Genomic DNA, 19,128 nt, shown 5'->3' on the forward strand with positions numbered 1-19,128 from the left:
CAGTTATTCTAATTGACTTTTTTAATCATTTTCACTTAAAGCTTTTAGCTTTTTACTTATTGTAATATAATTTTACAATTACTTTTAAGTATTGCTTATAAAAAGTAAATATACTCACAAGTAGGTGGGAGAGATGAGAGTTCAAAGCATTTACAATGGAATAGAGTTTATGTGCGGGGACCGATGGAATGTGTCCAGGATTCACAGTAGCACTAACAACTTCTTCTTCACTAACTCTAAGAGCTTCATTCACAATTGACGAGAGATTGCTAGCTGCAATGTACAATGTTCATTTTCATATTATAGATAACATAATGATTGAAACATAAGACATTTGGAAAATGTTATTTAACTCAAGTGATAAACTAAACAAAATGTTATTACTCCATTTGCATGTATACATAATTCATTATTCTTGTTAAAGCGATATAATTCTTTAAGTGACTATATGGTAACTTGGTTGAGCAAGTTAGTGTTATAAAACTCTAATTATACAATTACAGCTGCATATAATTATGCCATTCACATTTTGCTAATTCCAAATAATTTTTTTATTGATAGAGAAAAGCTAAAAGTTACGGAAGAAATTTCTTATTGAGTCAAATACACTCAACTAATAAACACAACTTGAAAAGTTCAATATAAGAGAACTAAACATACCTTGCTGAACTGCCGCCAGTATCAACTCAGAGGGGTCCTTGTCACCAGTAGTAGCTTCCCCGGCAAGGTCTGCTATTGCGTCAAACTCCTCCCTGGGAATGTGAAGGATATCTGCAACCAATACCTGTTTCTCGAACAGGGCTTCTCGAACTATTTCATCTTTACGCCTTAACTTTTCTGGATAAATAAAATAAACATTAATTAATATAAGCATAAATAGTGAAAACTTCAGATGCTAATAAAACTGCAAAACCTATGAATTTATATTGTTGTTATATCAGAGTGAAAAGAGTTGACACAACATTCTTTTTATACAAAACAGGTTTTTAAATATGAATCCAGAATTTGGCCTACTGGAGGCACTGTTAGGCATCTGTCAATGTAGCCATGTCAAACCATGTCTTTGGAACTATTTTCTTGTTTTGAAACCTGACAAAGATTTTCAACACACAAAACATGACTTTCAAACAGCAAAATAGTTTTTGAAAGTGTTAAACATGTGGAATATCCTGCCTAATAAGTATGATTTGTGGACAGCATTGATTTCATATTACCATTTAAAGAAAACTAGTGGAATCCTATAAAATGCTTATCATGCTTAATTAATTTTATTTATCAAATACTCATTGTAAAATTAAATTAAAATTTTAATAGTAAAAGTAAATTTTAGGTATTTCTAAGAAAGGAGACCCAGAAAGAAAAGCTGGTGTCTAACGAATTCCTATTCAGCCATCTCAAAACAAATATAAAAGACTAAAAAAAATTTATTTTTGTAATACTTTTCATGAAAAATACAATAAGGGTGGATATTAGATAAATAATCAAACAAATTAATGTAACATCAACTAATGACACTAGATAATTTAAAAATCAGAGGTAGAAAAATATGAATCCCATAAACATATATATATATAAAGCCTAATTAGCTAAACTAATTTATGTATATATATCCTTCTTTTAAAAGTATTAATAAATAATAAAAAACATAGAAAAAAGCATATATGTACATATAAAACTTACAACACAAAGACACTGGAAAAACAAATCCGTCTGCCAAAGCCAGAGTGAAATTAAACAAATAAACAGCAAAACTTCAAAAATAAATAAGTAGAAAAAAGTCAGCATTTTAAAACTACAATCTGATCATTATGTTAAAAAACAATAAATATCTGACTGTAAAACAATGGACTATTTCCCCTAATAAGAAACATTATACCACAAAAACAGTGAACAGTAACTGCAGGTGTATTTATTTTGGGTATAGCACTAATTGCTCACAAGCAAACTAATTGAGCTCGTTGCAGTGTGGCCTGCAGTAATTACTAATAATTACTAAGGGCTCTCGATCCAATTAGAGCTTTTAGTAAGCTAAATAATTGTTGCAGAGGACAGATCTGCCTCCCAAAATATTCCTATCTGATTTCACTGTACCTGTGACAGGTCCCGAAGAGTTGAATAATATCCTCTTTATATTTGAAACTAAATATCAGGCAGTTATCTCTACTATCATTTATCCACTGCTTGACACTTAAATTGAACAATTCCACTCAACACTAATTGACCACATTCCTATAAGATCAAAACCATCACTTAAATAATACTCTTTCAACCGCACAAGCATACATAGAAAAACTAGACTGAAGATATTTAGCACAATTATTTTGTTTCTCTCTCTCTCTTTTTTTTTTTTTGTTCAATTTATAAAATATTTATAGATGAATACCAACCTAAAGGTGTAAGGACAGGCTCAGCAGTGTGTATATCTCGCTGGGAAATGATGACTTCTGAAGGCTCGACAAGGGAACTCTCCTCAGTGTACGTAGCCAACATCTCATCATTTCTCACCCTCTCGCTAACTGGAATCACATGTCACATTTTTAAAGAAACATTTTAAATTTATTGACAACAGTATTCCAGTCTATCACTCCATCCCCCTATCTTGCGAGGTGGCAGGGCAGGAAAGGTTCCAAAAACCCTATCAACATCACCTCATAACTCCCTTCCCTTCCCCCACATTTCTCTTTCGACTTCTGACTGTTTTCTTATTATTTCACCATTATCTATTGTCTTTATTAATTAATGTTTTTTTTTTATCTTCTATGTGATACAACATGAGGAGGCACCTCACCTCCGGATTTAAAATAGCACCATTTTAGAATGGATATCTCATAAATAACAAATAAACACAACAGGTAACCTTAAAATACCAAAGGTAGTAAAAGGTAATACCCAACATGAATTACTTTTCTTTTTCACAGTAATGCACTTATTAATTCACAAAACTTTTCTGTTTTTAGAGGGATCGGAAAAAAAAAAAAATGAACAAAACCAACAAATTGGATACAGGTAACAACTGTTAAGATAGTTTACTTAATATTCTTACTCTGCCATCGTAAGTAGGTTAACAATAAATCATATTAAAAAAAAACTAATGATTACAACAAACAGATATACAATACATGCTATAAAAAATAAGAAGAAAAATTTAAAACAATTATAAATGATTTTACATAATTTAGCGAACCAATCTTCTTTATTGTAAGACTTTACTTAGAAAATGAAAATTTCGGGTCAAACGAAAATTACAAAGAAAAATCTATACACATTTCACTTCACTATTCACAATTTGCTATGAAATACATGAATATTATAATATTCACCTAAAGGTTAACTTCATAAGTTCATTTCTTCATAATAAGGGTTATTTTTTTTTTAAGGATTGGTTAGGGAAAAACGATTATAAATTGAAGCAAAAAGGATTTTCCTTGTAGTTTTTCAAAAAGCTTAAAAAATTATAAAATAGAAGTTTAAAACTTATATAAAACAACTTATAACTCAACTTTCATTCCATTGAAAGAAAAGGATACAGAATATGTTATTTGGTTTAGGTCAATATTTTTTCCTTCACCAAATTAAATAAACTTAATCGAATCCAATAGCAACTAATAAATATAGAATAAGCCTACTATAAAACTAAATAATTTTGTTTTTGATACATTTAAAAAAAACGCTATAGATAAAACCTTCCAATCCATTAGGTAATTAGGGACATAAACCTTAAACACGTTTTATGTTTTTCAAGAGCAGAAAAAAATACCTATAATATTTTGTTACAGATCAACCAGGTAACTGGAAGATAGAAAACAATTCGTAAAACAAAATTAATCAATTTCAATTATTTAAGTTAGTTCAGGTTTTAGATGCTACTAACTCAAAGGAATCGTGTTCGAATCTAGCAGTGGCAGATAATTATTTTATGTTTCACTGTAGCCGTGAATTTAAGATTTAATTTTTTTATTTTATTTTACATCTTTAAATCATATAATTCATCAGCAGCTCTAGAGAATACATTTCTTTAATTAATGTATTTAGATTTTCGATGCCTCAAGCTGTATATGAACATTAGTGACCTTTTATTAGTTAAGTTTTAATTTATTTTTCATGACATTTAAGTTTCATAAGTAAAATATTGAAGACCGGAATTATATTATAAAGCCTTTTCACATTTATTTTTCCATTGTATTTTTAAATAAATAAATCTACTTTTAGACCCATTATTCATAAAACTGCGTATTCATAGTAACAATATAAAAATGCAAAGTAATAAAATGCTAAATATTTTAACTATAAATAAATAATAATATAATTAGATATATACCTCTTGGGGATGGTGCAGGAGGCTGAGGGGACTCAGGCTGAGGTGTACTGGTCAGGACAGGGCTTCCCTGCTGAGTTATTAAATCACTCTCTCCAACATCTTCAATCCTAAATAGGAACAAAATAAAGTTTGTTGAACGTATGTAAATTAGACTTGATAGAGCAAGGAGGAAAATTGGGAAGAAATTTTATAACAATTTTAATGAAGATTTTTTTATAAGCTTAGAAAACAACGATAATATAAAAGATAACTCAAGTATATGAAAATAAGAAAGACAATTTAAGGAAATAAGTTTACAGATTTTCACAAATCTGAAAGCTTTTAAAGCGTATTCAACTGTTAATACGTACTCTTTGCTTTTATCAGCGATATCACTGGGTTCTTCCGTAGAGCTTACATCTACTCTCTTGTTTTTCCCTTCTTTTGTTTTGTATGCCTCAGCTGCATCAGATATTTGTTTGAACCACCTAGAACAATTTAAAACAAATATAGTAGATATTTAATCAGAATAATAACACTAATACACAATATCAGACTAGTAAAAATGTAATTTTGTTCATTATTAAAAATGGAAATTATGGAAAAAATAACTCATTTGTTAACTGAAATCATAACATGCACAACCTTTTAAGTAGCAATATTTTGTTCATGATTAAAATATAACATCTTTAAACCTTCTTTAACATGACAAATAGTAAAGGATCTAAAGAAACTAAATTCTTTTATAATATAGAGGATAAAATTGAAATATTTTAATATACTTAGCCAATATAAGATCCAGGAGATTTAATAAAACAATTTTTTAAAATGGCTCTAGAAATTCAGTATTATAGGAATATCCATCAATCTAATAAGAATAACAACTTTCTTATCACTTAAAAAAAAGAATCTGTTCCCATAATTGTAACGTATGGTCTACTGCCAAAATTACAATCATTCATGGAGAGGGGAGGAAAAAATATAAACTTTTCTGAACATTTTGAGCGGATTTTCTAACTTTCTGGTGGACTCTCTTGTATAATTTACCTCTTTAAATAATATTAACAAGCCCTTTCCAGTAAAATGTTTTAACAGGGTTGGGAGTTTAAAAGTAGCTTCTCGAATCTTAAATTTCTCAATTTTTTTGTTTCCAATTTATAGAGCAGATGGGGTGACGTCCCTATCTCTTCCATTAAAGTTTCATACTTTGAAGATATACATATCGATAACCACACTATTTCATGTCAAATACTCCTACAAATTACAATTACTTCCCATTCCAGATTAATTTTTTCATTACAAAGCTTCACCTTAGGGGGATATAAAGATATTACTGAGTAATATATGTAAATAAATACACTGTGCATATACGTATATAATATTAGTAAAGCTTTTGGAAAGTTTAACAGTCTTGGTCTTTATTTTTCACCAAGATTAAAAAAGGAAATTTAAATGTATTCAAAAATGTGAAGGTCATAAACCAGTATGGAATAGAAGTGAATTCACCACCAAACCTGTTCTTTGTGATTTATGGAAATTGATTTCCTTTTTGGCAAGGACAGGATTCTCCACACTGTTCAATGTCACTACATTTCCACTGTAAGCGGTGCTTGTAATATTTAAAATATAAAAATAAAATTTCTGCCCTAAAAACATGAAATTTTTAAAAACTCTGTAGGGGAGATGCAGAAATTGATTGAGGCCACATCGCTGGCCTATGGGCAGGACCTGTCAAGAAAATTATCGTCATTGGAGCTAGTTCTCGAGCGAATGCAAAAATAAAATATACTTTTAAATAATGCTAGTGTAATATTTTTTTTTTCTCCAGGAGGTTTAATTTATCATGAGTTGGCAACTCAATATCAAGCATCTGGTACAAATCATATTTGTAATTATAGCTCATAATCTAAAAGTATAATTAGCTTTGAACTCTCAAATCACGTTATGCAATTCCGCACTCTTTGAGCCTTATAAGAATTGAAAGAGATAGGGAAATAATACAAAATTGATGAGATGGGACAGAGAATACTGAACTAAGTTGTAAGGACTACGAAAATATCTGAGAAGAAATTTATTAAAATGCTTATGACAGTAAATTATCACAATATATGTTAACGGACCCTCTCATGGTCAAAGACTCAAGAGGACGAACTATCAATAAGGATTTATACAAGTATTCTTGTAATGGTTGAATGTGTTGTAAAAGAAAAAAAAAATACAAATTAAACACTGAAATGTACTCAATATTTAATAATTTTATTTTATTTTTATGTTATATTTTGAGAATGTGAATTTCGCTAGCGGCATTTCTGGCATGCACTTCGGCACATAGTCTGTGAACCACTTCTCTATTTAGTAATCACAGCCTATCCGACACTTCCTATATAACTTAATGATTTCACAAGACAATTAAAATTTTAATGTTTTTTTAATTTATGACAAAAAAATAAACATTAAAATAAAATACCCTCCTCATACGACAAATCTGCAACAGAAACTTATACCATACGCTCAACTAGAAGAATCCAAATATAACTGCATATATTCACGAAGTCAGTTTGTAAGTACGCAATTCAAATTTCCAGTACTGTTGAAAAAATAATTGAATGATGTTAAGGCTTTGGAATAGGAAGAATGGGTAGTTTTAAATTTATCATACACGGGTTTTGGATAATTTTAAACCTAACATTGCCAAAATAATGTAGCCCACAGGTACAGAACCTGCACCACTCTATGGGAGTGGATCTAATGCGATACAGTTAGCATTGATTTGCTCCGGAGAACCATAAGCTCTTCACAACCATTCTTATAATTGGCAGAACTACTCAAAAGATTTTTTTTTTTTTTTTAGAACGCATCGGAAAGCGGATAGTCCGATAAAGGCGATTCACTATAAGATAAAAGAAGACGAACCGGTTTCCGCTCAGGTGGTCAATAGTGGAACGATGTTCTGGCCTGCTCAGTCACCTGATTTAAAGCACCTACATTTCTTCCATAGCCTTTATCTACGGGACTGCTTTGGTTCATCCCCAAGGGGTAAGCTTCCAGAGCCCAAAGAAATATTCGCGAAAATACGGCAAGGTATCAGAAGAGTGGATTGATTCGTGACGAAAAATACAAATAGAAATAAATTTATAAAGATGCATCAAATTATTTTTTCTTGTTTGCATCCAAAATTCTAAAGAGAATAATATTTAAAAAAAAAAAAAGGAATGCAGTGAGGAATAATGCCAGAAAAATATATTTTCTTAAAGATTATTTTTATGTTCCAGAGACTGTCAATTACAAAAATACCGAGAATATTATAAAGAGATTACTCAGAAGCTGCATCATTTTAATTTAATTACAAATGACGAACGTCGATAATATAAAAAATAAGATAATAATATAAGACCAACTCCGAATAACGGTTAAGATTTATTTCATGCGGTGGACACGTTCAATGTCCATAAATGTCCATCTTACTATTCCGAACAGTCGTTAATGTAATAACCCAACCTAGTTAAGACAAAAGAAAAAAAAAACGAGGAATTTATTTAATTTTTCTGCTTCAGTTGTAATAAAGGATTGAAGTAGGGTATCAGACACAATAATAAAAAAAAAAATAAGATAAAATTTTTATCCTTGAAAGAATTGACAAAATTAAAAATCTGAAATGAAAGTTTAAAATTAATACAAAATGAAACTCAAACCCAATAATCCCCAAGCATTACCTAATGCAATTTATATGGTAGGGATGCGTGAAAATTTGTTAAAGAGCTCGTTGGATCATTAATAATTAACGACAATGGCCATTGCAACACTGAGCCAAGAACAAACGAAGCGTGGACCAATATAGTACTTAATGTACCCATTCCATTGCAAGAACAATTGTAAAAATATTTAATCCTTTCAGCACCGAACAATATCTCGTAACGCAGCGAAGGCATGTTTTGTAATCACAAAATAAATTTATAAAACCTTATAAATGATATAATTATCACAGAACAACTGAAAATGTTGTTAAAATCATTACATAGTGTTAATTATTCACTAATCAGGACACAAAAAAAATTAAAAAGTTTTTTTTCGGAATTAGGTATTATACATAACCGAAAAAAAAACAACTGAAAATTGGTGGATGGTAGTGTCAAGTTTTGAAGATCGTCATGGGTAGACCAGGGTAGTTAGGGAGCCTAATATGAATAATGTTGGCCAATAGCTTCCAAAAGTCAAAGCGGTCGGGCAGGCGGATGTTTTTATTTGACTTTTGTAAAAACGTAAACAATCAAATTTTAAAGATATTTAATTTTCTTTGTCTAAGGGAGTGGGTAGCTCATTGGTAAGGCACTTTGCTAGGACCCGGGTTCAAATTCAGTTGTGACAGATAATTTTCTGTTTCACTCTAGCCGAGAGTCAGTCCTCTGGGTTCGGGAGCCCTCCAGAGCCCAACCAGCCTCATAAAGTGAATACCCTTAATTGGGTAAAATTCTGGCGACAAGTGCGATTTTGACCAAATCACCCCCTTCCACAACCGTTGGTCTAGTAACAATACTTCCTTACAAAGTAGTACACTCTAACCATTTATGGGTTGTAGCGGTACAACAAATTTTAATTATTGCGTAATATATTATTTCGTATCGGAGAGCTAAGAAAACAAACGAATTGGTCAGACATTCTTCACATAAGTATTACACTATCGATAAAAACTAAAAGATTAAAGTACCAAAAGAATGATTCGAGTTCTTTTTCATTCACAAATCTGGCTATTTATTATTGCTAATCTTGACTTTTCATAATAGATAAGCCTGATAATAAAATCAACAAATATATAAATATTAAATTAATTAAAGATGCAAAGAGAAGATAAAAGGAGGGTGAAGGAATGTAGGGCAGCCATCCTCCTATTTTTGTTTCCTTAATTACTACGGCTGAACCTGACCCCGATCTTGCCGAACCTTCCCCCCACCCAGTTTCTAGGCCTCAGAGCACGCCTTCGTTTGTATAATAGCACCACTCTGAGCATTAGAAAGAGTAAACAACAGAGCAATACATTCAGAAAAAAAAAAAATTAACTGATCTATAAATGGAATATATAGTAAGTAGGATTGTAAGGAAGTATTATGATTGTGCAAAATTTTGAATTCGAGTTTTTGACGGAAATACACGCGTTTTGAGTTGTGAGGTCCCCCGAGTAAAAATGACCAAAATGGTGTATTTGTGTACACGCCTAAGTTTGAATACACTCCTATCTTAAACATGAAAAATCGTACATAAAACAAGTTGCATAATTATGGCGGGTATATGCCAACTTATTCAACAAAATCGACTGACCACAAATGCCACTTAACGATTTTAATCAAACTCGGCATATAAATTTACAATTAAATGGTCTTTGATTGAGTTAGCTCAGATCCTAATTGAAATAGTCTTAAATGGTTTAACTGCCTAGTTGAAAAAAAAAATTGCTCTTGAGTGTCTACCTTTATTTTTTCTTATTTGAAATACCAATAATTCACATTCACTTACATTTTTATTAGTAATTAAAAATGAATAAATATAAATTATGAAAGAATTTGATGGTTTATATAAGGAGATAAAAAGAAATATATCCTTTCTAGGTTGAAAACACATTTCTGGAAATAAGAGTAGTGATATAGATGTATTATACATCGTTGGAAAGCCAGTGATTTCCAAAAAACGCATAAATAAAAAGGGTGCTATAACGATTTTTAACCTGCCGTGCGCACGCGCATCCAGTTTCCCATTTCGCCAGTCCGTTAACGTTTTCTTGCCACTATAGTTTAATAGTATGAGGAAAGACCTCAGGAAATCTAAGGAGGAAGGAAGGACCTCAAGAAATCTAAAAGAAAGGGGTCGAGAGAAGGTGGTATAGGCTCGCGGGAATGATTTAGGTCACAAAAGGTATTATTACTAAGGCTTAATAGGTCAAAAAAGGTCGGGTGGTTCTGATGTTAGGCTGCGCTGTCGTCCACTACACAGTACCTCATGTTTATCGTATCATGACATATTTCCACATTTCTTCAATATTTTTACTTGTTATCTTTCTTAATTCATTACAAAAATTAAAAGAAGATACTTAGGAATGTTTTTTTAATAATTACTTCAAAAATCTTTAGAATTATCACAGACTAATCAATGGAATATTTTGTTTAAGGAAAGGTTCAACTTTATAATATAGATCTCCAGTGATTTGTCCTACCAATATGTTTTTTTATATTAACACAAACATCCGATTTTTTTTAATAGATAATTATTATTTTTATCTATATATAATTATTTTTAATAGATGTTAATACATCAAAAATTCAAAGAACTCCTCCGTCTTCAGGGTTCTCTTTAGTTTTAAATAATGTAACAATAAAACTAAAACTAATTGGATATACATTTATAAAATATAGCTAATTCAAAATTAGCATATGTTACCTCGTATAAACAAATTTTTCTATATCATGGATAGAAGAGGCTTTTTATTTTTTTATTTTAAGAAGTAAAATTGTAACGATTGGACGCAGGGAACTGTTCGTATCTGCGAAATAGAAAAACAAAATTGTACAAGATAATATAAACTAATTTTTAATCAACGGTATTTTAAAAATATGTGTTCAATTATTTGTTATCGTTACATTGTTCAAAATTGTATAGTTCTGAAGACGGAAGAGTGCTCCGAAACGTCGGTGTATTTTATGTGTTAAAAAACAAAGAAAAAAACTCTGAACTTTATTATGTTAATATAAACATAAATCCTATGGAAAGTACGAATAACTTAAGATTTTTATTATAGTATTTGGTAGGTTCGTATAGAATTCATTCGACTGTGTGTGTGTTTTGGCGGAAATTATCCTTTGAGAAAAAAAAAAAATGGTATGAAAACTACGAAACTGGAAATAAAATATTTAAAAAAAATGAATAAAATAAAAAAATGATACTATATTTCAAATTCATTGATTGTTTTTTTTTCTTTTTATGTAGAATCTGACCCTGAGATAAAACATTTGAACTATGAGTTCAAAAGGAAGTTATGTCACAAATAACGATCAAGGGATTGCTTTGACCAACAACGAATCTGATCCATTGCGAGTCGATGAGAGAAAATTAACGAAAGAACATTTACAAAGCAAGTTCTAAATAGCTAAATGACTAGAACGTTAAAAAATGCCTTAACGAAAGGAATGCCAATACAGAAAGAACTTCAATAAAAAAAATTAGGGATTGAACGAACTCCAAGCTTCTATTACTTGGAGGAAATAAAGGAGGATTAAGTTAAAAGGAAGAAAGGATATTGAAGAGGCTACAATCATTAAATGCTCTTAAAGGTCTCAGAGTCAATGCCGATAGGAACAGACCATTTTGATAAAAAGTTTTATACAGGGAACGAACTCGGAGTGATTTATTTTCTGTCCATTTTAAGAACAATTATTATACCCCGGCAGCCCCTAACAGAAAAGGTGACATTTCAAACTAAAGTTTGGGCATATAAAATATATAATAATTTGCACATAATATAAAATCATATAATATAAAATCATCATATCGCCGCTTTGAATAGTGGTATATCTGACAAAGTAGTCAACGGTACTACCTTTGGAATACGTCTAATTCAATATAAAATCTGAACTTTCTTATCAGATGTTTCAATATTCAGGCATGTTATGAATTTATTTTGACAAATATAAACAATATACACGAGCTTGAAATTTAGCCCTGCTACATCAAGAAAAACTTCAACATCAAGATTTAACGAACGAGAAATTATCATTATTTGATTGAATTTTGGCAAATATTTTGGAAACGGTTACTCCTAAGAAAAATATCATTAATAAACTACTATAAACTAATACAAAGAGAATTTAATTGCCTTCATTTTAGTTACTGATGTCTGTATGTCAAATAATTCCTGAGATATGAAACTTTTCTCAGGATTACTCATTTTTGAAAAATGTCAAAATCTGGCAAACATATATTTTCATACTTCACAGGATTGAAAGAATCCCTGGTATGAATCAAATTTAATTAACGTAATTGATAATTATATTATACCTAAGAAACTATTAGATACCCAGACATCTGCCAGAGATCAAAATAAAAGTAGTTTTATAGAAGTTATAATGATGTGTGTAGTAATAGCAGTTTCCATGATATTTGCCAAAATAAGTCACAAAAACTGTATCCCGGGTACGGGGAGAACGTATACAGTTGTATAATAGTTCACATTTTAGCAAATTTAATCTACTTTAAAAACCGTCCGTCGTTTCTCGAACTATATTGTTTTAACCCGGGCGCCATTTTTTATTCAGGCGGATTAAAATAGCAGAAGTCCGTTTTTGATTCCAGACCCGTGGACATAGTCTTTCGTATGAAATAAGTCTCCTTTTTTACCAGGGACTCTCGGACTATTATTAAAAAGCTTTGGAAAGTTGACATATTGGACTAGGCGAGATGATTGGCAGCCGAAGTAGAGAGAAGAATGCGAGAATCCTGGACGGTCCTTGACCGTAGCGGACGGTGGAGCCACCTTCACTCTCAGTCGGGACCGGGACCAGTTCCTTCAAATACCCAACAGCCTTTTAAATTTCTCTAAAATCCTGGGAGACAGGACGAGGTCAGCTGTTGGGTGAGAATGCTAAGTGCATCGATTAGCAAAGGAACCGGCGATTGCATGCCACCGGCCAGTTCTCATTCCACATTAAATACATCAAAAAAACAATATGGCAGGTGAAGTTTGCAAATAGGTAGAAAATAAGTAAAAGAATAAGTTATTATTGTTATCGCTGTGAATATTTTTCTTAAACAAGAATATAAAAAGTTGCAACTTGCGACGTCACTATTATTGCAAAACTTCATTTAACAATTTATAAATAAATAATTTTTTTTTTTCTGTAGAAGGAAAAGTTTATTCAACCACCATGGATCGTTGGTAGAACTGATTATGTACGGGTTCTTAATTTCTTATTTTTTTCAACAAAATGATAATGAATTAGTGAAGTTTGCGTTGGCTAATTTAATTTTTTTTTTTTATAATATATAAAAAATTTTATTACTTTTATTATTTTAATAATATATTCAATTATTAGTATTATCATTTTATTTAAATAATGATATATATTTTTTTAGGGGTAGAGGAATAGTCTATTCGACCATTTTGGACCGTTGATGGAATCAATGATTATCCACGAGTTCTTAATTTTTTTTCTTCTTCAAATAAATGATAAACCAATCCCTGAGCTTTATGTAGTCTATGTTTATTTTCTTTTAATAGTTTAGTTTTAAAGAGTTTTTAATTTAAGTTAAAAGAGAAAAAATGAAATTGTAAAATTTCAATCAATCTATAAAATTAAATAAACAAAGCTTATTACTATTTATTATTTTTTGTAACTGGGCACACTAAAAAAATTTTGTAGTGATTTTATACTTCTAACTTTTTTTTACAGTTACGTAAGAGAAATTATATTCTGATACCATTAATATTTTAACAAAAATCAATATAATTAAAAATATAAATTAATTTTTTTCTTTTATTGTATAAGAAATATAATGGAAATTTAAGCCGTTGTGAGCAAAAGTCGCATTCTCATCACAATTCATTTACATAAAAAAAATGGTCCATGAAGCGTGGATTAACTTCAAATGATCTTAAATTGTTGAATATGCTTATGACTGACTAGATTAAACAGTAAAAACTGTCGTTCATTACTACAAACATTTAAAGCGTTGAATATCAATTAACTGCAGTTCTCACATGAGCCAATTTTACTCTCAACGGCTCATTTCTCAAATTTGCGGAAAGATAATATTCGGTTTAAAAAATCAAATAAATAGAGAAAAAATAAGCAATAGGATTATTTTAATAAAATTAAAAATATGTAAATAAGACATCATTCTATAGGACCGTCTCAACTAGCGGTTAGGTATCAAATTTAAGAATTTCAACGAGCACTCTCTAGAATACGTCGATTTTTTTTTTAACTATATAAAGATTTTTCGGACATACAAGGTATCATAACTTAAGCGATGTTATGTTTTATTAAAATCGCGAAATCCTTTAATTTTTCAAAGTGATTTTATTAGTTCAAATAATTTCGCGAATATTAAATTTATTTATATTGTCTTAATATATACATTTTGAATGAACTCTACTATAACTTGCTGTAAACAATTGAACTATTTTATAGTAAAAACAAATATGCAGTAGTAACATTTAGAAAGATTAAAAGAAACATGTAATTTTCTAAAATATAAGAAAGAAAAACCTTCCAGAGAACCTCAACATACCTGAGTGACGGGTTTACATTAAATTTATAAGGCTGTTGCATATGAAAAACCCGAACCAGATGATGGTCTCAAATCAGAAAAGCTAATGAGGTTTTGACCAGAATGAATTTTAGTACACGGCAGAGATGAGAGAGCGGGTTCTACTATTTACATGAGATTAGCATCAAATTTACATTGCGCCTTAACTCTACCCATAATATTAAGCTTTTCAATGTTCTCCATGTCTTCCTCTTTCAAGTTTCTCGTAACTACTCAATTAAGAACAGGAATAACTCAAACGCCTATAAATGTTTAAAAATATTTTGACACGTATCGATAAAGATTTGATCTGAAAAAAAAAATCTTTAAAAATACTCCTCTAATCACAAGTAGTGATAATTCATATATAACTTCTATAAAGGAAGACCACTGAATAACCGTACTCAACTGATTCACGTGGGAGCACGATTCACTAGGTGTCGGTCAATTCTTTATTCAGGAGGGTCCAAGAAGTGGGAGTGAATATTTGTTTTATTAAGGAATACCACTTGGCACAAAGTTGTTTTATTTTTAATTTTAAAAAAATATTGAATACTCGAATTCAAAATAAAGCACAGAAAACAAGAACAGCAAGCAAATAAGTGACCGTGACCTTTAAGAAAAGGAGTGTGCATTCTGTGAATATGATCAAAGCAAGCAAAAGGGTATTTTTTATTTATAGTGAAATATAAATTTTAACCTAAATCAATTGGAGGGTTTGTTTTACTTTCGGACAATCAACGAGGAATGAAACCGATTGTAGAATATCTCTACTTTTTCATTTTTATGTATTAAATAAATTAAATTAAAATCTGTGCCGCTACAACCCATGAACTCCTATACTTTGTAAAGAAGTACTGTTACTAGATCAATGGTTGTGCAAGGAGATGACTTGGTCAGAATCACGCTCGACCAACGGATGTTTACCCAAATAAGAAGGCTGAGTGGACCCCAGGAAGGCTCCAGAACCCACAGGGTCGACAACAGGGGGGCTACAGTGTAACAGAAAACAATACTCTGCACAGCCAGTTTCGAACCCTGGTCCTTGGAGTTAGTAGCATCGCGCCTTACCGCGGTGCCACCGCGCTTGCTATATTTATGTATTAAACTTTAAATATATATTTGTTTAAAATTAAAAAAAAAATTGGGGAAAAAAGTCAAAACAAGGTTTGGTCCAAAAAAAATTTTTTTTGCCCCCGAAAAACCTGAAGGTTGGGAATGGTTTTTTTTCAAAAAAATTCCTCAAAAATAAAAAAAAAAAAAAAGGAAAAAAAACAAACGAAAAAAAACAAAAAAACCAATCCGCAAAAAAAAACCAAACGTCCAACAACAAATCCAAAAGAACAAGGTCCAAAATGAACCCTTAAAAATTAGTTATTGTTATTTATAACGAATGATTCACTTTATATACTTGTTTTACTTTTAAAATGTTAAGCCAGACTAATTAAATTAAAAAAATAAATAAATAACCACTTAAAGTTCGAGCATGTGAAATACAAATTTACAGTATTGTGAAACTGACTGAAATGAATCGACTACAATTTTTCCGTTTCAAACCACTTTGACTTGTTAATAACACATTACATATTAACTTATGAATTCCAACAGTCGCTGAACACATACGAACTTACTAGAAACGTTTCATGAAAACCTACTCACACAAAAAAGGAGCCTAAAAAAAAAAACATGGATGAGGGACCCAAGAAAGGAATAAAATCAGAGAAGAGTTACCGCTGGGAACTGTTCTTCAAGCATCGCAGAACATTTGTTAATTAATATAACACCAGGTAATTTGCTGATTGTACATTTCTCGTTAGTCAGGTGCCTACATAAATATGAAAAGGAAAACAAAAAAAAACTTCGATGGTGTTAAACGCAAGAGAAGTTAATAAGATAATGAAAACTGACAAAATTTATTGCAATTTTTTACTTGTTAATTTAAATATTAATTATCTTTAATGGTTAGCTTTCACTGAACGAGATAAAAAAAAAAGAAATTATCTATTTATTTTAATGAAGAATAATTATATCATAAGTAGTGTTCAAACACAGCCATTAGGATATAAATCCTATAAAGCTGAAGTTGATTAGATGAGGAATAATAGACTTCCTTCAATGGGATGCAATGCCGAAGAGTGACCGCCATTGAGGAGAGGAACAAGATAGGAGACGATATTATGGACCCGCCATTGACAATTCAGATCAACCCCCAGATTGGAAGGTACCCCGATAACGAACCCTCACCGACCCATCCATCTCAAATCCACCATTCTTGTTTCGCCTATTTATTTTTAGTTATAATAAGTAGAGGAGGAGATGTAAACCCATGCGTGAGAGAGCCCTTCATAACCCTTCATCTTCCCCAATTATTTAAATTCTCGTAACTCGATTTGACAATAAAAAAATTATTTACCTTAGACGGTAATTTTTTTACGGTGAAAACCTCACATAAATTCACTTGGTTTATAAACAGCACCTTATTCTTTGAAGGGACCTTAATCACCGTTACTAATAAATCTGTTTTTTGCGTGTTTCAAAAACTCACAGTAATTATGCTATCGATGTTCCGTGCTACCAATAAAGATCTGACCAACCGCATGTGAAAGCTAAAACGAATCTAACAGCAGCAAAAATGTCAACTTGTCGTAAAAATAAAATATAATAATATCTCTAAAAACTTAAGTTATTTTAGGGGTTATAAACAAGTCTACGATAACAGGGAGCCATAATGGTTTCTGACTGACGGTGAATGGTAATTAAGAAAATAATTACAGATATCGTAGTAAGTGATTTATTTTAAACAATATCTGAATGGAATTTTACTTACATAAATAGCTAAACTTTTTTTTCTTCAAATAATTTAAATAGTGCCTAGCGACCATTGCTAAGCCCAGGTAATTCTGGTTAGATTCCATTGAAGTCACGTGTCCGGGACAAAACAGCGAAACAGTTATAATCACGCGAAAGCCATTATCTAACAGGATATGGTCAAGCGTTATTCTTGCAGAATTGGATAAAAACGAACAAGACACGTTATAAACATAGTGGGGTACCAAATGATATTCTATAAGGGACACAAGGATATGACTTAGTTATTCAAATAGTTGGTTTATAAACATCAAAATCGGAAGGCTTGCTTAAGAAAAATAGGAACAAAAAGGAGTCACATATCCAGCTGACAGAGAAAAATTTAATATAACAATACTCCAACTGACGACTTTTCTACCAGAAGACATGACTCTGTTCAGGCTCTTCAACAAGAACAAACAAGACAGATTCAGTTACAAAAACAAACCGACAGTGGTAAAGTATCAAATTTTTTTTTTCTAGTTACTAACCTATTCTATCCATGGTGGGGAAGAGGGGGTCAAATTTTCACTTCGTGGTATAGCTATAGAAATAAACGTCGATTCCCCGGCCGGATTCGAATCGACACCGCGCGACTGCATAACTCAACTACAAACGGCTCCCACATATCAGCTACTTATAATACTTAAGGAATAACTGGCTATAAAACTAAAAATATATGGAAACCATTTTGAATAATAAACTTTTTACTATCGTATTTTTCAAACATTTTAACATAAGAATCTATATATAGAAATTAAGTTACACATACTTGAAGATACAGAGAAAATTGAAGATATTTTTACTGGAATGAATAGTCTTTTTTCGAGAACACCAGTTTTTGCAAATCCACGATATAATTATTATTCCATCAAATTTTTATTGTAGATAATCACTAGCAAAAGCCACAATTTATGCCCCGAAAAGTTCATACGACTATTATGAGTCCTTTAATTATCATACTCGCAATTTTAATGTAAAGTTATAGTTATTTTTTAATGAAATTTTAATTTTAGATAGGTGAGGAAGTTCATGCGACAATTATGAGAGTCCTTCAATTAAATGGCCATATTACGCAGTTTGAATTTCTTTTTTTGGAAAACTGTTGACCTCTTTCAATGGTTTAATAATTGAATTGAATATTTTTTTTAATCTTTCTGTTCAAGAAAAAAAATATATTCATCTTTTAAAGGTTGAAAAAATTTAGTCGGGTCCTTTATAAATACTTTTTTTGCCATGTTACTAAATATCTAATTTGAGTAAATTATATAAAATTGCTTTCAATCATCAAATTATTTACAGTTATAATTATTTTTTGGCTATTGCACTTGGACTATTATTAACAAGAGTATTACTGACAAGACGTGTAAATAACTTAACCTCTTCTAAGCTTGAGATCAAAGGAAGCAAACTATACATACTAAGAGAACTAAACAAAGGTCAAAGGGCGTTTAGAAGTAATTTGGGTTTCCTAACTGAACTTGCATTCCCTTTCACCAATGGAACCGTTTGTTATCTGCAATACCTCAGGGGATAGTTGCCGGATCAAGGTGTAGTCATATAAATTGACAAGATTCCTTTAATTGGTCATTAAGTAGTCTCAATTGTCACTGGTATATTCTGTAGGATTATACATTAAAGGCCAAAAGAGGTAGCTCCATATGGGAACAGCGCCACCGATAATAATATTAAAA

At 30.8% G+C, this 19,128-nt stretch overlaps 1 protein-coding gene across 2 annotated transcripts in view; it reads right to left on the reverse strand.

The window, feature by feature from the left end:
* LOC106678625 (rho guanine nucleotide exchange factor 12) overlaps positions 1–19,128 on the reverse strand; it is a gene marked incomplete at its 5' end in the record, with an annotated part of 168,514 nt that overhangs the window by 4,335 nt on the left and 145,051 nt on the right. For both annotated transcript variants that reach the window (XM_067050934.1, XM_014417247.3), the window contains 5 exon segments: positions 119–273; positions 661–837; positions 2,388–2,516; positions 4,319–4,425; positions 4,669–4,785. In XM_067050934.1, the coding sequence (XP_066907035.1) occupies positions 119–273; positions 661–837; positions 2,388–2,516; positions 4,319–4,425; positions 4,669–4,785 (685 nt within the window).

Source organism: Halyomorpha halys, unplaced genomic scaffold (genome assembly GCF_000696795.3).
Source record: "Halyomorpha halys isolate HHAL.00 unplaced genomic scaffold, Hhal_1.1 Scaffold150.1, whole genome shotgun sequence".
Classification (NCBI taxonomy): domain Eukaryota; kingdom Metazoa; phylum Arthropoda; class Insecta; order Hemiptera; family Pentatomidae; genus Halyomorpha; species Halyomorpha halys.